Here is a 22,732-nt window from a genome sequence, read left to right on the forward strand (position 1 = left end):
CCGAGGGTTGATGGCAGCTCCGCCAAGCTCGTGCATACGGATAGGTTAAGAGATTGCAGGGAGCTAAGGTTGGTCAAAGTTGATGGCAGCTCTGCCAAGCTTGTGCATCCAAATAGGCCAAGAGATTGCAGGGAACTGAGGTTGCCGACGGTTGATGGCTGCTCCGCCAAGCTCGTGCATTCGGATAGGTAAAGAGATTGCAAGGAGCTGAGGTTGCTGAGGGTTGATGGTAGCTTCGCCAAGCTCATGCATCCGATAGGCCAAGGGTTTGCGCGAAGCAGAGGTTGCCGAGGGTTGATGGCAGCTTTGCCAAGCTCATGCATCCGGGTAGGTCAACAGATTCCAAGGAGGTGAGGTTGCCGAGGGTTGATGGCAACTCCACCAAGCTCGTGCAATCAGATAGTCTAAGCGAGTTGAGCTTGTTGAGCTTGTTGAGGGCCGATGGCAAGTACACAAAATTTTTTGAAATACTTCATTAAATTCTAAACTATGTACCACTTTGTGCAATTTGTGAACCAATGATTTCCATCATTTTGAGTACCCATAAATGCTGTGGATAGAAATAACAATAGTTTTTGGAAGCCATTTTCACTACCCATAAATGCTTAAAGAGATCGCAAGGAGTTAACCTTGTTGAAGGCCAATGGCAAGTACATAAAATAAAAAACGATAGGCTTTTTTGGCAGTGGCGTGATGATCAGAGTTGTAGATTGTGATTTTATTTCCCACGGATACTATTGTCCACATAAAGATAAAGTGGTAAATGACAAGTTAATGCATTGGGATAGGAATCAATTTAGAAGAGGCACGTATAGATTACAAAAAACAATACGTAGGGGGTTTCTAAAATACCCTTCAACCTCGGGGGGGTCACTATGTATAAACCCTCTATATCACGTGCGTTCAAGGCCTATTTCTAAAATCCCTTATCTGTAAGTTTTTCATTAATAAAATGTACCCCTTTTCTATACAAATCTGTAAATTTTTTTCAAAACTTTTTTAAATAGTCCCTTATGTATATGTATTTCTGTAAATTTTGGAAATTAAAAAAATCTTTCTATTGAAGTCATGTGATAGGGTTACATATTATGAGTGACCCCCCCGAGCCTTCAACACACAAGATATGGGGTTTTTACACAATGAATACTCGAGGGATATGTTACGGTCTGTAGATGTATAAGGAGCTCAGGTTGGTCAAAGTTGATGGTAGCTCTGCCAAGCTCGTGCATCCGAACAGGCGAAGAGATTGCAGAGAGTTGAGGTTGCTGAGGGTTGATGGCAGCTCCGCCAAGCTCGTGCATTCGGATAGGTTAAGAGATTGCAGAGAGCTGAGGTTGCCGAGGGTTGATGGCAACTCCGCCAAGCTCGTGCATTCGGATAGGTCAAGAGATTGCAGGGAGCTGAGGTTGCCGAGGGTTGATGGCAGCTCCGCCAAGCTCGTGCATCCGGATAGGTCAAGAGATTGCAGGGAGCTGAGGTTGCCGAGGGTTGATGGCAGCTCCGCCAAGCTCGTGCATCCGGATAGGCCAAGAGATTGCAGGGAGCTGAGGTTGCCGAGGGTTGATGGCAGCTCCGCCAAGCTCGTGCATCCGGATAGGCCAAGAGATTGCAAGGAGCTGAGGTTGCCGAGGGTTGATGGCAGCTCCGCCAAGCTCGTGCATCCGGATAGGTCAAGAGATTGCAGGGAGCTGAGGTTGCCGAGGGTTGATGGCAGCTCCGCCAAGCTCGTGCATCCGGATAGGTCAAGAGATTGCAGGGAGCTGAGGTTGCCGAGGGTTGATGGCAGCTCCGCCAAGCTCGTGCATCTGGATAGGCTAAGAGATTGCAGGGAGCTGAGGTTGCCGAGGGTTGATGGCAGCTCCGCCAAGCTCGTGCATCCGGATAGGCCAAGAGATTGCAGGGAGCTGAGGTTGCCGAGGGTTGATGGCAGCTCCGCCAAGCTCGTGCATCCGGATAGGCCAAGAGATTGCAGGGAGCTGAGGTTGCCGAGGGTTGATGGCAGCTCCGCCAAGCTCGTGCATCCGGATAGGTCAAGAGATTGCAGGGAGCTGAGGTTGCCGAGGGTTGATGGCAGCTCCGCCAAGCTCGTGCATCCGGATAGGTCAAGAGATTGCAGGGAGCTGAGGTTGCCGAGGGTTGATGGCAGCTCCGCCAAGCTCGTGCATCCGGATAGGTCAAGAGATTGCAGGGAGCTGAGGTTGCCGAGGGTTGATGGCAGCTCCGCCAAGCTCGTGCATCCGGATAGGTCAAGAGATTGCAGGGAGCTGAGGTTGCCGAGGGTTGATGGCAGCTCCGCCAAGCTCGTGCATCCGGATAGGTCGAGAGATTGCAGGGAGCTGAGGTTGCCGAGGGTTGATGGCAGCTCCGCCAAGCTCGTGCATCCGGATAGGTCGAGAGATTGCAGGGAGCTGAGGTTGCCGAGGGTTGATGGCAGCTCCGCCAAGCTCGTGCATCCGGATAGGCGAAGAGATTGCAGGGAGCTGAGGTTGCCGAGGGTTGATGGCAGCTCCGCCAAGCTTGTGCATCCGAGTAGGCCAAGGGATTGCAGGGAGGTGAGGTTGAAGAGCCTTGACGGCAATGTGGCGTCTTGGAGTCCCCTTACGTAAAGTCTTCGGAGTTGCGAGGGAAGGACCTGCGAGGCAGCAGCAGCAGCGGAAGAAGGTGCAAGTTTAGTAGAAGGAACAAAAATGAGAGAGTGCGAGTAGGCATATTACAGAGGGATACTTTGCAGAAGTTTAGTAGAAGTGAGGACCCGTGGAGGGATATTTTGCAGCTCTAAGCGTGGGCATGCTCCCCGTCTTGTCGAGGACGTCGACGCTCAACTGCTGCACACCCTCGTTCATGCTTTGTAGGATCCGGAGCTTGGGCATGCTCCCCAATTGCAATTGCAACAATGGACGATCTAAGTCCAAGGCTGTTGTGATGGAGAGGTAGCGAAGCTGGAGGCCTTGGAGCGGGCAGTCAATCTGATCCGTTTCCGCTCTAAGGAAACGAAGCTCCCTGCTTTTCAGGAGCCGCGAACATGGTCGACCAACTCTTGTCGAGATGATTCCTCGAGCCTTGCCGAGCAGCTCCTCCTCCCGGCCGGTTGCAGAAAGAGTTCCGTCGTGGGTTGTTGAATCAGTCAGGCAAATGCACCTCTCTCCTTGGCGTGCTTCTTAGCTATGGCGAGAAACACATCGTGAACCTGCACGCGATGCTCCACCTCCCAAACCAGCGACTGGTCTAGCAGGCACCCCAGCACGTCTTCATCGTTCTTTTCCATGAGAGAATACCGCGCCTCATCCCATTCCCAGCCACGGAAATACAGCGCAGCATCCAAGAACGCACCCTGCACCAGATTTGTCTGAAAACTGAAGCTTGCCTCCAGCCGTGCGAAAACGTCCTCTTGGCTGTTTGATACCACAGAGCCGCTCCGCAGGCGCCCTTCGACCCTCTGCCACTCGTCTTTCTTGCGCCTTTCCTCTTCCTCGAAGTAGGATCCATACACCCTTAGCACCAAGGGAAGGCGGCAGCACAACGGCACTATCGTCTTCACGAGTTCCTCGTACCGGGGCAGCAGCGGGTTCCCTTTCCGCGAAGCTCTCTGCACGAACAGTTGCTCTGCATCTTGCTCTGTCAACAGCGGAGGTTTGAATTCCATGTAAATCTGCTTCATTGCTTCTGTGGACCGGCTGCAAAGCTTACCCAATGCACGGGCCACTTCTTGGGAGCGGGAGGATACTAGAAGGTAGCTCGATGCCGGAAGAACGCTGGCTAGATCTTCAGGGAGTAACGCCTTCAAATGCTCCTCTTTCCACACATTGTCTACAAACAAGCAAAGCCCCTTTCTTCCGCTTGATTTCATGCATTCTCTTAATCTCTGTCGCCCCTGAGCCTCGTCCGTGAATTCCTCTTTCTGTTTCTCTAGTTGGAACACCAGGTCTTGTTGCAATCGCGTCAACGCCGGAGGTTTCTCCCCGACTTCTACGAAGGCGATTGCATGTTTCTTTTCACTCGCCACCGCTCGGCGCACTGCTTGCAGCAGGGTAGTTTTCCCCAGCCCACCTTCGCCATATACGCCAACTACGCGAATTCCCGCCTGTTTGTTGAGGAAACGCAGCACCGTCTCCGTACGTTCTTCTAAGCCGATTAGATCCGAAGGCTTCTCCGGTTGAACGTTGGCAGGATGCGGAACACGGCCTGCAATGACTCGCTCGAATGCCGTGTTGAGTTGCAAGTTGAGCTGCGTCAGCTGAGCAGCCATTTGATCGAGCATCCTGGCGTCGCATTGTGCACAAAGCACAGCCCTCAACAACGCACCACATCGTTGCCTGCTTATGACATTGGAAACGTAAAGCAGTGATTAGGTTACCGTCACAAGTTCGTCTACAAAACAACCCCTAATGTACGCGCTCATTTTCAAATTGGAATTCGAAGCGCATATGGTAATCTTGGTGCAACCGCGCACACTTAAATCGGAACCCCTGTCTCTCAGATTTCTACTACCACTCACCTTCTCTCTCTCTTTCTCTCTCTCACCGATCATAGAACAAGCAACACATGGTGCGGAACAGGAAAAGCCGGGACTGACCTGCAGGACGCCGTGTTGGTTTGTATAACACACGCATGAGCCAAGAGCATCACAAGAGCCTCTTGCAAGGTCTTGTTCAGTGACTCGTCTTCATCAGAAAGATTCTGAGACCTGAGTTTCTTGAGGTTGCCATCGATGAATTGAGCATACTCGAGGACGCTATCTCGCTTTTCTTTATTACCCATGGCCGTCCCAATGCTTCCGATAAGAAACGCCACAGCTTTGATGGCTAATCCCACGAGAGGCACTCCCTCAGCAAGCTGCGCACTTTCATCTGCCACGATCTTGACAAAATCCGGATCTAGAGCAGCGTGCAACACCTACAGTACAATCGATTAAGTATCCTGACGACAAATTCTTTGGAAGTTTGGAGCACGAACGCTCACCAATTAGTCAGCAGTTACGCGACGTAATCGATCGATAAGATAAGGAGCTCAATCAAGAACGGCCGGGTGCATCGAGAAGATACAAACAGGCAATGAAATCCGGCCCACGGCGGCTCGGAGCTCCATCCGAGTTTTTAACGTCTGACATACAATTAGAAGTACATTCAAATCGCACAGGACAGGAGCTGCGCACACCTTGCGGAGACGCTTTCTGTGCTTTTTCACAATTGTGGGAACGAAATCAAGTAAATCGGGTGCATTTGACGAGGTGGATGGGACTGATGCAGCTGCACTTGCAAACGAACTCATGCTTGATGCGTGCTTGCAAGATGGGGGCCAAAGGTTGTTTCTGAAATGATCTGATGAGCGATGTAAAATGAAGAGCGAAGCTCCGACGTTTTAAAGGCCGTGATGAATCGCATAATCTTTGGGAATGCACCTACGGAGCTTCTATTGATCCTTCCTTGCGTGATGCACGCTCATCCTGCGAGGCTGCAAACTTTTGCAAAGCATGGCATTTTGCTCTCCTCCGCCCTTTTCGTTACCGTCACGAAAACGTTGTTTTAATTCAAAAATTCGAATCTAGCTTCCCCAAAGAATTACATAACTTCTCAGAAGTGAATTCGCATGATGCACCCTCGTTTGAGGGAGATGGTCCTTTGTTTGAATAGTTAACGTCTAGGCTAAATCACTCAGGGTGGTGGTATAAATGACTAAGAAAATTTTAGTGGCATCAGACTTACACGCCGACATATGAAAGGCATCAACTTTTGGAGTTTTCTCTTATAAGGTTTCCTTCATATGAAGCATAGTGTGCTTTCTACCACATTGTGTTATGGAATCCTTGCTTTGCTTCTTCCCCTCTTCACATGGCATGGCTTGGGATGGAAGTGAAATGTGGGGTAAGTGGCACATGGCGCATGCCATGGTTGTCTAAGTCACAGATGTGGGGTAAGGGTGGATCCCATACTTGTCAAATCCTTGCAATGCTTCTTTCTCAAGTGACATGCTTCAAATGTGCCCCCTTCACATGGCATATCTTGGGAGGCAAGTGAAGTGTGGTGCCTCCAAAAGCTTATGACATGCTTTAAATGTACCGGTACCCCTTCACATGGCATAGCTTGGGATACAAGTGAATTGCACTGCCTCCCATATTCCGTATAACAACTTCAAAAGCTTACTTTATGCTTCAAATGTATCGCCTTCATGGCATAGCTTAGGATGCAAGTGAAGTGTGGGGCCTCTCATGGTTGTTAAACCCTTGCAATGCTTCTTCCTCTTAAGAACTTTCCAAAGCTTATGACACACTTCATTCGTACCCCTTCATATGGCATAGCTTGGGAAGCAACTGAAGTGCAAGGTATGCGAGATCCTCTTACGAGTTTGGACCCCTTAACCATAAACTAGCTCAATTTATAAGCCATCAACTTATAAATTGATTTAAATCTTCAAGGGTGCAAAAAAAAGTTTAAAATCATTCATTTGGATGGATGATTTCTTAGTGGTGACTGATTAAGTCCAATCATAGCATGGCATTTCTTACTAGCATGTGATAAATAATAATTGTATATGGTACACCATGTGGTGAAATGATATATCAAGTAGTCAATAGATTGCCACTTGTTGGTGTGGATAGGGCAATTAGTATATCGGTAGCAAAGTGGGATGATGTTCTAGTCTTTATTGTAGCGTGTATCCTAGTATCATCTTATTCTAGAAACATTGAAGATGAGGTCATCTCAAAAGGAGTCCATTGTGTACTTTGTTATTTAACCCATGGTGGTATAGGAATGTATTAAAGAGCCTTTGAGGAAATTTGGAAAAATCCCAATTCCCACTTGGGTATGTTAAACATAAAATTCAAGTATTTAAGCATTATTATACACATAGATCCTTGTTGGGAATGGATGAATTAATGTTACAAATAGAAGAAGCATATACAAAGCATCACTTGATTAGAAATTTCACAAGATTGAAGTGCAACTTAATTCTAAAAGTTTTATTTTCTATATATAAGATATTATGAGAAGCTCATGAATGAAACGGATGAGATATCATATATATTAAGGTGTGACACGTCATTGATGTTATATCATACATATGAAGATGTGTGTTCACATCATTGTTAAGACATATGTGGTTTTCACATCATGAATCTCACCTAAAGGAATCACTGCCTGGATCATCTTTGGGAATTGAGAAAGAATGAAGTATGACAAATAACATCAAGAAATAATTCATTGATAAATATTACAAGGATGACATATGACAACAAATTCTAAAAGTATTCTTTTCAAAATTTTAACAAATTAGGTCAAAAGCTAAGAGATAAAATTGACAAAATCATTTGTGGTGATAGATCCAATAGATATGTGGCGTTGAGGAAACACCTTTCAAATTGTGAATCTATCTCATGATTTTCTTGAAGCTCGTTCACTATGTTAATGGACAAGATTTTCAAATTTTAGAAAGTAGACAAATCCAAGAGAATGGAAAGAGTTCATCTCCTACCTTGATATTACAAATAGTTTCAACATAAATGTAGCCATATTCACCCATGCTAAGCCCCACACTCCCCTTATGCTGAGGGGGTAGACATGGTGAGAAGACATAGTGCACATTAAGTCTATGTTTACCATCTTTGCATCTATTTATATAACCAGCCACATTTCCATCTTGCACATCACCCACAATATATACTCTATCCTCCTCTAGATCCACCTTTCGATTTTCAAGGATAGAGTAGCTTCGAACTCTAGGATTCATAGCACGTAACTCTATCCAATCATTATGCAGATATTTTGGGCCTCCATAGTGCAACAACATCATTCCATATGGCACATTTGAATGAAAGAACAATCCTAACCAACTCCTTTAATTGTTGAAGCCTTTACCATAAATTCCACATTCTTGATGTAGAAGGCTTCCCCCACATTTATTGGCCAACATGATGGACGTACATCATCTTCATTGAAATGGTATCCACATAAAGGGGTTAAATTCAAACTCTTTTATGATATATCTATGATATAACACAAAAATTGCAGAGTATTAGTAACCCTAAGGAGAAAGTATGAACAATCCTAAAACCTTTAGACCCAATGGCTTTGGGTAAAAGTAAACCTAGCTTCTCTTTGATTGACGTTGATGGCGCTCTTTTCTAACCATAGAAATGTACATCATATTATAAGAGAGGAAGATACAAGGAAAGGAGAAAAGAGAGTCTCTTGAATGGACTCAGGTAGCCTTTGCCTCAAGTACCATGTTAGCAAATTAATAGACTCTGATTTCTTTCCAAGCTGTTTTAAGTTGCCCAAAACTTCCTTTTTTACTAAGTCTAACTAAATATGACATTCATGGTACTCTTGAAGTTGTAAAATAAATCTCTTAGCCGTAGCTCCAATGATGAACCTTTTACTATATAACCCACTTGTTGGGCATAATGCATTGCTGACATTTCCTTTAGTGTAAAAACTCCTGGGACTATTTTTAATATCATTAAATGTGCAGTACTACGATAAGCAGGAGGAGAATGATTTATACGTGTTGCTTTAATATTTATTTCTTGTGCTTCATGATTGTTACATTCATCATGATTCACTTCACAGTTCATGCAATATAATTGCATCAGGTTCCATACATGCACGTTATCTTGATGTTTTAGTCATGTCCTTATACATCTCATTCCATTCTAAAATCATCCTTTGGAAACAAGCATACAATGGATGTCCAAGTCTAACCGGCTCTTGTCCATAGCTGTCTGAAGCTAAAATGCTATGCATATCTTTTGCACTATTCAAACGACACAAGTAGTGGAGGAAATCCATTAAAGTATCGTCCTTATCATCAACATTGAATGTTGTCGGAGAAATACGATTTGATAATGCACTTGAGCATCCTCTATAAGGAATATCATCAATTAGTAGAGTTATATCTGCATGACAATAATCTCCATACTAATGCCACAATTTCAGGAGAGGTTTGAACATTACTTCCACGACCATCCTATCTGGCCTGTAAATCTTCTCCAACTCATATGCATAACACTCCTCTTGACCCCAACCCATGAAGAATGGTAATTTCCTTCCGACATGTTGTTCCAAGGTTCTTATCATGTCCATAATATTTTCCCTCCTTCTTGTAGACCATATCCCTACATGAAATTCATGGAATAAGAAATTTAAAAATTCCATGCACCCAAGATGAAGCACTATCCAATGTTCCTTGAAGCGTAAGCTTGTATGCCTATTTGACTTGGTGAAGCAACATTGCAATAATAATCCATTCATATCCAAAATAATAGACATCTTTTGTCTATTAGTATGTGCTTCTAACTCATGTACTTGATCTTGTACACTTTCTAGCAAGGGATTATCTATTCCATAACAAGAAGCTTGTCATGAAAAGACAAAATTTGTTCATTCCTCAATTTCAAAGCCTTATAACTAGCTGAAGAGTTACTTAAGAGACTTAGGAATGTGAAAACAACAATCGTTACCAAGCGCAATGGAACAAATCAAAACCTTAGACATTGTTATAGTTTAGCTAGATCTTATGTAAAATATCAATATTCAAAAAAAGTATTAAGATCATTTAAATAAATAAATCCATATATGAATTTACTTAAATAATCTTTTTTAGGAAAATTTAAAAAATATTATATTTTCTTGAATATACATAAAGAGAATCAAGATCACACAAAGCTAAAAAATTAAGCTTTTATATTTAAAGGTAGTTCGGGAAATGCATAGCTAAAGCTATGTGATCATATCTTTGGGTATGTGACCTATTTAGTATGAATCTTTATTTACAATAATCGAGCAATAATCTAATCAAATATCCAAACAATATATAAATGGGTTCACACCCAATACAAATTTCACAAAGACGTAAATACACCTTCAACGTCCTTATGATAACCAAATGTGTGTGCTCTTGTTTTGATATGTGGATCGAGTTTTGATCACGTGACCTAATGTTGTTTCACATTAATAACAACTATTAATTGAATCAAATTATGTCTCCATTCTCAACCAATGTAAATCTTATAACACATTTAAAATGATCAGCTATTCTCATATGTAGAAGAAATGATAACAAAAACCTAAAGCTTTCTACACAAGAGTAGAAAATATCCTCTATTACAAAGGTTTGCAAACACAAGTACTCAATAATATAGCATAGAGAAGAAAGTTATCTTTTGATAGTAGCAATTTTAAACACCTGATTCAGCGCCCTAGTTACCTTCAGACAGTTCATATGCAAAGCTTGACATCATCTCTTTATTTTCTGTTGTCAATGTAGGAAGACTCTCAACTATCGGACCCTCAATCCCAAGAGTATATGTAGAAGTGGGATGAACTGTCTCATCCTTAGTGATCCCAGCCCATGAGCTAATATCAGGGTGGTTTTCAGCATATGTTGAAAGCATTGCTTCTATTCTCTTAGTGCCACCGTAGCCACTATCCTTCTTTTGTTGGCTAAAGCCATTTTTGAAGCTCTCGCTAAGCCAAATAAATCATGGACATATTCATCTTCTCTGCAAAAAGCCACGATTGTATCATTATTGACACTTTCCATCTTTTTTAAAAGTGAATGTGTTTTTCAAATCTATCACAACCCCAATCTTTGCACTCAAGCCCATAAGCCACATCCACCACTACTAAACCAACCACCATAGGTTCTTTATAACCATATCGTAAGAACTCCAATCCCTCCATTTGATAACACTCCATGGATATTTTCTAGTGTGCACATTTCTTCCTTCTTTTTGACCTATTATCCACTCGATGTATCCAATAGTAGACCTTGGAAGCTCCTCAATTTCTTGACATGCAATTTTGTGCTCAAGCCAAAGTTCACAACATCCTGCAATCTTTTGATAGAGTTCTGATGTGTTGTTATAATATTTCTCCCATTATCTCCATGTCCTCTTAACCTTATCGCTGGATTTATCTTTGAATACTTTGACTAGCTCTTCTTGTAATATTCTATCTTCTTTCAATTGTCTAGCCATGCTTGCCATGTGTATTTGATGCATCCATTCTTGCTCCTTGCTAAGACAATCTTTGACTCTAAAATTTCCTTTTGTATTATCCTTACACTCGCCTCATCCAACCCTTGCAAACACTTGAACATTTGAGATGTTGGTTGGTGACCACCTTTTTTTGTAGGAGTGCTTGAATCAAGACATCCTAGAAGATTACATGCATTGTAGTGATGCATTATTTACATCCATTTCTCAAACATGTCATCGTGGCATATTTTGTGTGTGTGTCCTTTGTAGCAACAGTGTCACCAAATGCAACTCTCACTAATTTAATAAATTTCTATCATAAAGAAAAGGTATTAACTAGTCACATCTCAAACATACACTTCTTAAGTTGAAACATAAAAAATTAAATTGATTCATGTATCTTGAGATTTGATCACATGACCAAATCTTTAAGAGAACATATAGAGTTCTTAATAAATAGATGACTTGTTACAAACAACATCATTTACTTACATCCCAATTTGATCGTGACTCGCTTCCCTTAGCTTGCCCTTGATGAGGTTTTGGCGGTGTATTAAAAGCTATGCATTGGTCATGTACTCTCTTTAGATTGTCTTGGTAGGGGGATTGTCTCATTATATTTTGAGACTCTAGGTTAGCCATCCTAGATATCTCAACACTTCTTTTGGAGAACATTTTAAAACTATTCTTACATTTCCTTCCATTTAATGGCTCTTTCACCTTTTCATGCTCTCATCAATCACACTTTTAGTCAACACCCTCGAAGCATAGATTGAATGTTGTCTAGAGAGGATCCAATACTTACAGCTATGAAGCTTATCGTTTTCAACAACCTCCAGTGGACTTTTGGTAGCTTCATCATAAGGCATCAAATTGGCACATGCTGCAGATGGTCTAAAATTAAGACCAAAATCTAGTGCCAACTTTTTTACATGGTCTTTGTTCAACCGCCCACAAATATATTGTGTTGGAGCAGCAATACAATTCTTCACAGGTATAGGAAATGTTAATGTAATCCAAATGGATAGAAATGCTCATATGCCACCAGAGCTTGTCTACTTTTCTTTGCCAATTTTTTGTGTGTTTGATCATAGTTCATAGTAACTGCAGAACCACTAAAAGGTATAATTGATGATCCACTTGCTGGAGTCACCAAAGCCAAAGAGCTTGAGGATTCACTTGTTCACCTAAAAATAGTTTTTTCTTTGACTTCTTCAATTTACTTGAATCTATTTTTAAAAGATTGACACAAACTTTTTAAAAACTTTCTATGAACTGATTTATTAGAGGACCACCTTCATCTTCATCAATTTTCCAACCTATGTCAAGCATATTGTCCCCAACATCTGTTTTCATATTTGCTTCATCTCATAAGAAGATGGATCGAGAAATTATGACATAGTTTAGTGTTTGATATTTACTCATACACAAGGAATGCCCTCCTCTGATCCAGCAAAGACCTTGGACTACACCAAAAAAAAAATTATGAATCTATTTTTGGCTTGCGTACAAATAACAATATGTGATACAACCTTTTCCCATCAATATAATGGAAATACAAGAGCCATTCCCAAGCCAGCTCTATGTTTACTCCATCAATAAAGTCAATCCTTGAACTATCTTGGGTGTTGGAAGGCTTTCTCTTTGCCATTTTGTTCTGTAAGTTAAAACACAATAGGCAAATTAGATTATGTGAATCTCAAAAATAAATCTTCTTGTAATCACTAAATTCAATATCATTATGTAGTAAGAGTTAAGTTTTGATCACATGACCAAATCTATGGAGTCTCCACAATCTATGGCTTGCAAATTTGACCATGTAACAAAGAAGCATCACTTGAGTTAATTGAATTTTTTTAAGAGGATAGAACAAGAGAAATCAAAATGTGGTCACATGATCAAATCTGTGGATGAGTGTACAATAAGAGAAATGACCAAAAAGAGGTTATAAAAGAAGAGCTGAAGTTTTGATCAATGAAAAAAAATCTATAAAATGAGGCCATAATCAATTACGAGATAGGGGTTGAACTTTGATCACATGTCCAAAAATATATGGAGGAGGCTATACCAAGGAAAATACAGATTTGATCACATGACCAAACTTATGGAGGAGGATACTACAACAAGGGAGATGAGGTTTCCGTCATGTGAAAAAATCTATAGAGTGAGGCCATCACCAAATCTATGGACTCTCCACAATCTATGGCTTGAAAATTTGACCATGTGACAATGAAGCATCGCATGAGTTCATTGAATCTTTCTTAAAGACTAGAACAAGAGAAATCAAAATTTGGTCACAAATCTATGGAGGAGTCTACAATAGAGAAATGACCAGAAAGTAGTTATAAAAGGAAATATGAAGTTTTGATCAACTAGAAAATTCTATAGAATGTGGCCATTATCAATCATGAAATAGGGATTCAACTTTGATTGCATGTCCAAATATATGGAGGACGCTATACCAAGGAAAATAAATACTTGGTCACATGACCAAAAATTATGGAGGAGGATACTACAACAAGGGACATGAGGTTTTGGTCATGTGACGAAATCTATAGAGTGAGACCATCATCATCAAGATCATCTTTAGGTCACATGTCCACAACAAGAATATTGAATATATAGAATAAGGCCATAAGCTAAAAGATGTTTAAGTCACATGGCCATAATCAAGAAGATCATGCTTAGGCTCTAATAAGAGAGATAAAGTTTTGGTTATGTGACCCCATCTATGGTCTCTCCAAGACCTTTGGAAAAAGTACACAATCATGAAAATATAAATTTAGTCATATTACAAGTGAAGATTTCATAAGGTCTTAATAAAATATATCACATGAACAAATTTGTGAGGAAGCTAAAACAAGTTTGAATCACATGAGCAAAATGGTGGAGGAGACTAAAACAAGGGAGATGAGAGATTTGATCACGTAAGTACCAAATTTGTGGAGAAGGAGACTATAACAAGGGAGATAAAGTTTTGTTCATGTGACCAAATATATAGAATGAGACCATAATCAAGAAGATTATGACATAGCAATTAAGTTTTTGTCACATGACCTAATATTCAGAGGAGGTAGCTAACAAGGACCTAATCTTCAGAGGAGGCAACTAACAAGTTTTTGTCACATGACCTAATCTTCAGAGGAGGGAACTAACAAGGAAATAAAGTGTTGGTCACATGTAAATCTATGGAGGAGGAGGCTATAGCACATATATGGAAATGAACTTTTGGTCATATGGTCAAATCTATAGAATGAGACCATAATCAAGGAAGATCATGTTCAAAACACATGGCTATCATCAAGATGATTAGATCAAATCTATGGAGAATACTACAACAAGGAACTCAAAGATTTGGTCACATGATCAAATTTGTGAATGAGGAGATTGTAACAAATCTGTGGAGATGAAGCTTTGGTCATGTGACCAAATGTGTATAATGAGGCCCTAATCCAAAAGATCATTCGTAGGCCACATGGTTATAATCAAGATGATTAAGCTTGGATTATAACAAAGTGAATATTGACCATGAAATCTAAAGGCTCTTAGTTATCGAGGTGTTGAGTAAATCATAAGAAATATGCCAATATGTAGATCTATGGAAGATCTCTAAGTTGTAAAAAATGTAGATTTGGTCATGTGACTAGATCCATGGAAAAGGAGACTCTAGTAAGGGAGGCAAAGTTTTGGTCACATGTGACCGAATCGATGGGCTCTCAAAGATCTTTAAGGAAATCATTAACTTGGTCTTTTGACTAGATTTATGGAAGATTCATGGGTTTAAGGAAAGTGCAAATTTTGTGTAGGATCTATGAAAAAAGTTTCGGTCACATGACTAAGTCTAAGATCTAACATGGAAGTTTAGACTACTTGGCCAAATCCATGGTTTAAGTTCTAATCTCCTAATCAATTATACAAGAAAGAAATGCAAATTTGATCATCTCTATGAGTAGGAGTTCATAAAAAGAGGATTTCATGCCTTATTAAGTCTTGTTCTAGATGATCATTGGTGTTAGGCAATAGGATTGTTGGCATGACCAAATCTATGGGGAAAAAAAGCAAAGATATGAAAAGATATACGATTTTTTAACTAATAATCTCCAAGTTTACTGCACGTAAGCCATGATATAAATGGAATGAAGCACCAGAATCCAAAATCCAATCTTGGGAATATGCATCATCTGAAGTGGTAAGCAACTCTGCAGATAAACTAGACATGAAGAGAACGTCATTGTCACTATCATGTGTGACTGCATTGATCTCCTCGATTTTCACTTTTCCTTTGTCCTCCCTTGGACTCTTTTCCTTTTGATTTGCACCCCAATTTGCATTCTTTTTCTTATCCTTTTGCTCTCTTTTCAGCTTGTAGCAATCTTTTTTCATATGGCCCTTCTTGCCACAGTGGTAACACTCAATGTTCCGTGCCCTAGATTTGCTATGTGACTTCCCTCTTTCTTGGGATGTCCCCCTGAACTGTGATCTGCCCCTTTGCACATTTAAGGCTGCATCTTGCTTGTTGCCATCCATAAACTTCTGTCTAATCTCCTCGGCCAACAAGCTACCCACAACATCATCAAATTTCAGTACTCCACCAGGTGTAGAGTTACTGACAGCTGTATGGAAGGTATCCCATGAGGATGGCAATGAACATAAGAGAAATATTGCCTTAGTCTCCGCATCAAAATTCATCTTCTGAGCCTGAAGCTGGATGAAAATAATATTGAATTCATTCAAGTGAGAAGCAATGGAGACCCCTTCCTTCATCTGCAGCTCAAACAACCTCTTCATGAGGTAAACTTTATTAGAGGCAGTTTCCTTTTCATAAGTGGCTTCATAAGTGGCACACAGTTTCTTCCATAAATCTTCCGTAGTCTGCTCATTTACTACTATGAAAATAAACTGACTCTGCAAGATGAAGTCTAATAGTAGACTTTGCTAATGCATCCAACTCATTCCAATCATCCTCAGACATATTTGCAGGCTTAGCTTCAATACTTGCCAAGGGTTTAATCTGCTTCTTTTGAATAAGCACATCCCTTATTTGTTCTTTCCACAAAGAAAAGTTTGTCCCATCAAACTTTTTAATGTTGAAAAACTCCTTTTCAGACATGGAAGAGGATGCCATGATGCAAATGAAGCAAAAATCCCAAATACTAGTGCCTACAAGAGAGAATCACACCAAATACCACGTGCACCCAAATGTGTATGCCACAATAGAGTGAAATATCACCAAAACTCATGTCTCAGAGCATCTGACTCATGTGCATATACTATGCATCCATATGAGCAAATCTGGCCCAAAAGAAAATGCCAACTGCAATGGCAATCCAAAATGCCAATAAGTGCCAAATGACTCAAGCATAAACACCGTCCACTGGCATATGCATTGATAATATCTCATCCAAGAGAGCATAGCACTATCAGTGCATCACCTGCAATGTGTCAAAGCTGTCCCTTAGCATAAAATAGCATCCATGTGCAAAGCGTCCATAAAAAATAGCATCCCATAAGGCAATTTGGGCCTATCAGCGCATCCAATAAGGACCGTAATGCATCCAAATTGCCTATAAATCATCCACTGCAACCCAATGCATACCACGAATGAGCGCACATTGCTCAAACTGCAACCAGAGTGATCTGCATAAGGTATGCTCAAGAAATCATAGTCCCACGGTAATGATCGCTACTGAAAAATAGAACCTGAGATGCCTCAAAACATGGGCGCCATTGCATAATCGGACTCAGCAAAAAAATCTGCAAATATGTCTCTTTTGCCGGAACTCCAAAATCCCAACCGATGAGTGAGAAATGGGAGTCAACACTTCTCCACTGCCATGTGGCGTAAATCTAAGGTTTCAAAACCTTAGAATGAAAAATGCATAACAGAGAGATGAAATCGAATACACAGAGATGTATAACTCTAAAAATCCTCCACCGAATCGCGCAAAGAACTGACAGGTAGGGGTTTTTGGGTGTCCGAAATGCAATGGGACAGACGGTTTTGGAAACCGTGGTCTCAATCACTGGGTCCAACACACAGACTGAAAAACGTTTTTGGAAACAGAGCTGTTTGTAAACTCCACCGGAGTGCAAATGATGAGCAACATAGAAGTTTTAGGACCTCCTGAGTCCACCGGAACTGACAGATCTGCAAATGGTTGCTCCAAACTTGAGTTCCAACACCCGAGCAGAGAAACGCAGAAACTAACACAGTGAGTCAGAAATCCAATTAAATGATCCCAGATTCAAGAATGAAGGTGTTTCCAAGCTCCTGAAGTGAAGTGGACACCAAAAGCAAGCAATAGTTGCCTCTACAAGTCAATGTGGAGTCTCTGTCATTGAATGGAACAGGGAAAAGCTCAAAAAACGACTTTTTCTTTAAAAACACTTAACAGGCTCTCAAAACCACTTCGCAAAACCAAAGTGACTTTTCCAAAGGTTCCTCCAAGGTCTCTACACACTCGGATGCAAGTAAAGTCACCCACAAAGCTTCCCATAGAGCTTCTCCTTCCTCCCACAGAGCTGCTGAGCTTCTAGGCATTCACGCACGCTCAGCTAGATCACCCGGGCTCTGATACCAGTTGAGAGTGCTCTCAACGGAAGCAAGAACGGAAGAGGGAGAGAGAGAAACAGAGAGCCACACAAGTTTTGGTGGGTGCAGAACCACCCTAATCTTCTTTTTCATTCATTTATATATGTGTTTGAGTATTGTACATAACCGGGGTAAAGGCACAGTGATCTTTAACCCCCACATGCTCCATACTGTAGAGAGGTCTTCCTACATCAGCTCAGAGTTGAGGAGAACTTGTTAAGGAAGTGGATTCTCTTGTGACCATTTTGATTATTGACACCTCGATGGTTGATGAAAAAGTTATAGTGATCAGAGTAAAGATCAAGAAGTGGATTGTTTGGGTGTGATCATGAATGGTGATTCTGGAGTAAATATAATCTTGAAAGCTATCGTGAACTGACTAAAGCTCAAGAATCTAAAGTTGTTAACCCTGTGACAACAAGGGATAGGAGTACAGTCTAAAGAGCAAAATACTAAAAGCCGACACTTTTTGAGGTCCCCCATAAAGTGTAGAGACCCAAGAGGTGCCCCCAAAAAGTGGACAGACTCTTATCCAAGAGGTCTCCTACAAAAGAGGTTCGACCCTTGAGGTTCTTACGAATTGGGCAGAGACCAACATGTATAAATCTATCTCTATGGAAAGAAGCTCCCAGTCTTTGGGGTTCATTGTTCAAGTTCATTATTGTGTTTATGTGATTGATCTCCATTGTGTCCATGCTCCCTTACACTACTGTGTTCTAGCATGCTCTTACCCTTGCACTCCCTACCCTTGAACTCCCACCTCCCACCTCCTCCTCTTCCTCCTCCCTCTTCCTCATCCCTTCGCCCTCCTCCTCCTTTGTTCCCCCTTCCTCCTTCTCCTCCCTTCTCTTCCTTCCTCCCCCTTCCTCCTCCTCCCTCCCTTGACCCTCCTCCTCAAACCTTTACCCTCTCCACTCCTCAACCTTGAACTCCTCCTAAACCTTGCAACCCTCTTTGAACGCTAGAACTTCAAATTAGCTCTCTCATTCTTATCCCCTTCTCAACCGTGCAACCCCCTACTAAACCCTTGAATTCCTATGGAGGGGAGAGCCTCCATCCATCGTTGAGATCAAGCCCTCTTTCTCACCCACACGCGCATGAGATCTTCTTTCCATGCTTTGGCCTACACCTCTCACCAGAGTACGACTCAAGGACCTATGACACAATTGTGAACACCTATGCCATAGTGACAAAGACACACCTATAAGTGAGCAACACCCTCGGAACCTAGATTTGGGAGAGATAGTGACAACATTTTGGCACCGCTGTCGTGGAGGTTAGCGCCTAAAGTGAAAGCAAAGCACGTGTTTGCACGTGTGAAAAAGAACCCCCTTCAAAGAACCATCCAAGACACATCCCTCAAGGCAAAGGAGTGCAAAAATGCTTCCAGTTGGTGCAAAAGGATGAGATTTACTACATCCTAAACAATGTTGACTTACACTAACAAATTAATCCACTAATCACAATAATTAACCTTTAAACACCCCACGTGCTATAAAAGCAACACCGGCCCCCCCTCATTTCTTTCCCCTCACTTTTGCAAGCCACTTCCATCTCTCCTCCATCTCCAAGTTTCGTTAAGCCTCCAAATTTTCCATCCACCTTGATTTTCCATCCCTCACCATTCGTCCACCATCTCCATCACTTTTTTTGTCAAACTCCTCCCCTACATCCTCCACTTTCTATCCACCTTCTCCATCCCATCCACCACCACTTTTTCCATCCATCACCACCATCACTTTCCATCATCCCATTCCCTCCGCTCCAGTCACCTTTTCCATCACTTTCCATCATCCCGTTCCAGTCACCTTTTCCATCCTCTCCACCACCATGTTTTCTGTCCATCTCCCACCATCACCACCACCTTTTCCGTCCATCTCCTTCCAACCCCCCTCCATCTCCACCACCTCCACCTTCATCTGAAACACCCTTTCTTAGACAACGAAGGGGGGGGTGTTATATTTCATGCTCGCCATTAATATTCTACTAGCTAAGCCAGATGGGAAGTTGGATTATCAAGAATATTATGCAAGTCAATTGATGACTCAACCCAAGTGCAATTGTAGCACAACTGAGTGTGAAGCTCTTGGCATGGTATATATTGTGCATAAGACTTGAAATTACTTTCTAGGTAATCAATTTATCTTCTATGTGGATCATCGGCTGCTTTATCTTATGATCCAAGGCAGATCAGTTAGATGGATGTTATTATTATAGGAATTCAATTTCAGAATTATTCATAAGATTGGCAAATCACTGTCGAAGCTGACTGCTTATCCTAGCTGCATGCCTCATATGATACTAAAGGTGTTGATAGTGAATTACCAGTGCTGCTCTTCGCTAAAATTAAGCACGATGAAATGCTATGCCACTTATCTAAGAGAACTTTTTATGAGCAAATGACCAAGAATAAGTGCAAGGAGTTGGTCTTGAAGGCTTTACTCCAAGGCCTAGGAGTAAAGCTTAATTGGTGGGCAGTTATACCATCAAGGTGCTGATGGCATTTTGCGGCGATGGATTTGGACACATGAGCGAGCTGAAGTACTCAATGAGGTGCACACAAACCCTACAAGAGGACACTTTGGTGGTGATCTTACTATTTGAAAAGTTTTGCAAGCTAGGTTGTGGTGGAGTACTCTATTCAAGGATGCCCATCCTCACAGTGTTCAGTGTGATACATGTCAACATACAAAGTCTGTTGCTTCCTCCAGACTACCATTGCAGCCTATGGGTCCATTAAAAAACACAACCCAATATACACATAATAAATATTTCCTAACAGTTATAGATTATGCTACAAAGTGGGCTAAGTCTAAAGCCTTAAGGGATAATTTGACTCTGACTACAACCAAGCTCCTCGTTGAGAATATCATTTGATGTTATGGATGCCCCATTTTAATTATCACGGATGTACCGTTTAAATTATTAGTGATGATCGGGGAACTTATTTTATGAATGAAGTATTTGACTTACTGACAAAAGAGTTTGTGTGGTCACAGTAGGTGATACTGAAAAGGAGAAAAGCCTAGCATGACCGACATATTGTTTGGAAGAATTCAAAGAAGGGAATGTTGGAATTGTATAGTGCAAAGTTGGGCCTTTGAAGTCCAATCTCAAACTTGGATGGAATGGAGCATATAGGTTGATTGATGTTTATAGCAATGGTATAGTCCAATTTGGTTAATTTGCAAGATCAGGTGATTATTGAGTTTTCCAATGGTAGTCGAGTTAATTGAGTTACTACAATGAGTTTAGTGACAATATGCTGCCGACAAGTGATTAGAAAGATGTCACATGGTGGAGAATCTCTTTATCTTATCTTAACTATGGATAATCATGATAGTAACAATGAGTTTGTTCCGATCAAGGTGTCACATGGGACACTAAATTCAGCGGTACATTTTCTCCAATGAGCCGTTGTTGCATGCAAGGAGTACTTTGGTTTCATACCTTATAGTATAATATATGTTTACTCTAGTTCCTTGCTTACGCTCTCCTATCACCTGTTGCATTTTGTTTGTCACATCATGGCTCCCCCCCCGCTTCCAATATGGGCTCAACACCTTCTGGACATGAAGAGAGACCATCAAAATAACAAAGTTGTCTCAGCTAATAGGCCATCACTTGATCAAGCAACCTCTAGCGGTGATAAAGGTGTTGAAAAGGAATGCACTATAGGCTATGATGAACCTTCCATGGTAGGATGTATGGAATATGGAGGTTGCTAAGGAGCTCCTCCATACATACAATGGAGACACTCACAACGTTGCCATCTAGGACATGCGATATTTTGTTTAGAAAAAGTAGCTCTTTGTAGAAGGTTCTCAATCAGCTCCAATGCCAACAGGGTCGTCAAAGTGCATCCTAGTGCCAAGTCTAGCACATTGCAATCAAATTTTAGAGGCAAACAGTCTCAAAGATATGTAACCAACAAGGTTGTCAATGCAGAGATGCAACCTTTCTTTTGGTTCTTGTCAGAATATACAAGACCAAAGAAGAGCCTTGGCTATAACCTGACTATATCCTAAGATCACATGTGGCAAGATCCTCTCAACATACAAAGATAAAGTATAGATAGACTGGCTCAAATTCTTTAGGAATAACTTTGATTTCCAAATCAAGCATGTATGCTTAAAGTACTACGGCCATTGCAAGAATGTATGCTTAAAATACTAGGGCGTTGCAAGCTCGATCTACATCTCTGCATGATCCAACACAGGCTAGTGTTAGGAGCTACAACGTGGTCAGAGATGCCTCGGTTGGAAAGTCCAACATCACAATTATTACTAACAAACACACCGAGTGCATCTGGAGTGGCCAGCGGATTATGAATATCTAAAGGCTTGGGCTTAAGAACGGATTTTGATGAGCGTGACTTCTTAAAGGAGGTGAGTATTCTGGAGTCTTTATCTAGACCACCCCTCCCACGTCCTCCTCTGTCAAGTTAAATTTTTCAAAGAACTTGCTCTACGGTCCTCTAATAGGAAGCCACTTCCTCCAATCTGAAGTCTCATTAGTCCCCTCCTTCGTGAGTTAGTTTTTTCTCCTGACACCATTTTTTATCCAACTCCTTCAACACCACCAACCTATCAAGACACAGCTTAATCACCCCATCCTAAGCAACAACCCTCTCCTCCTAAAGCTCAAGCCTTGCCAAAAAGGTCTATTATGGCGAAGCCATAGAATAATGCGTAGGAACGTGTGGGTGAGGTGATGGCCGGTACGGGTAGAAAGCCTAAAAATATAAGGACCACAGACCAAAGAGAGATCAAACTCCTCCAACTAACACTGGGAAGCCGAGCAGGGAGGTAATGTTATTGTGGAAGCTTGGAAAGAAGAGGTCAAACAAGGTGATGTAAGTGGCCACATGAATCCTGAGCCAATAAAGGAAATGAACCACCACAAAATGTAGAGGAACATGCCATGGTGGACACCAAGCAAGAAGGAGCACACATAGGCCTGGGAAAGACTATTCCTGAGAATGATTGATACAGAAGCAAAAAAGGAGGCATAAGACAATACCTTAACAATTGAATATATGGAGGTAGGCACACATTCCTTAGTTATGCATTTACAGTCGATTGATAGAGCAGATGTGCCGATTGCAATAGATTATAAAGGTAAGGGGTTATTACCGAGCCCTTAGGCCTGACTGGTCAAGCTAC

The 22,732-nt window shown here is 41.5% G+C and overlaps 2 protein-coding genes across 2 annotated transcripts; both read right to left on the bottom strand.

Moving 5' to 3' along the window:
* Nucleotides 1–244: 244 nt before the first annotated feature.
* LOC147896272 (uncharacterized) lies at nt 245–2,870 on the bottom strand. Its single transcript, XM_087382250.1, has 3 exons — nt 2,772–2,870; nt 1,175–2,632; nt 245–412 (listed from the first exon to the last, which is right to left on the bottom strand). The coding sequence occupies exons 1-3, from the start codon at nt 2,868–2,870 to the stop codon at nt 245–247; spliced, it is 1,725 nt and encodes a 574-aa protein (XP_087238376.1).
* A 254-nt stretch (nt 2,871–3,124) lies between these two features.
* On the bottom strand, nt 3,125–5,342 carry LOC147896273 (disease resistance protein Roq1-like). Its single transcript, XM_087382251.1, has 3 exons — nt 5,155–5,342; nt 4,574–4,893; nt 3,125–4,313 (listed from the first exon to the last, which is right to left on the bottom strand). Exons 1-3 carry the CDS (start codon nt 5,266–5,268, stop codon nt 3,125–3,127), a joined length of 1,623 nt encoding a protein of 540 aa, XP_087238377.1. The 5' UTR covers nt 5,269–5,342.
* Nucleotides 5,343–22,732: the final 17,390 nt, after the last annotated feature.

This window comes from Dipteris shenzhenensis, chromosome 12 (assembly GCF_047967505.1).
Source record: "Dipteris shenzhenensis isolate YYH24624 ecotype China chromosome 12, Dip_SZ_1.0, whole genome shotgun sequence".
Lineage (NCBI taxonomy): Eukaryota > Viridiplantae > Streptophyta > Polypodiopsida > Gleicheniales > Dipteridaceae > Dipteris > Dipteris shenzhenensis.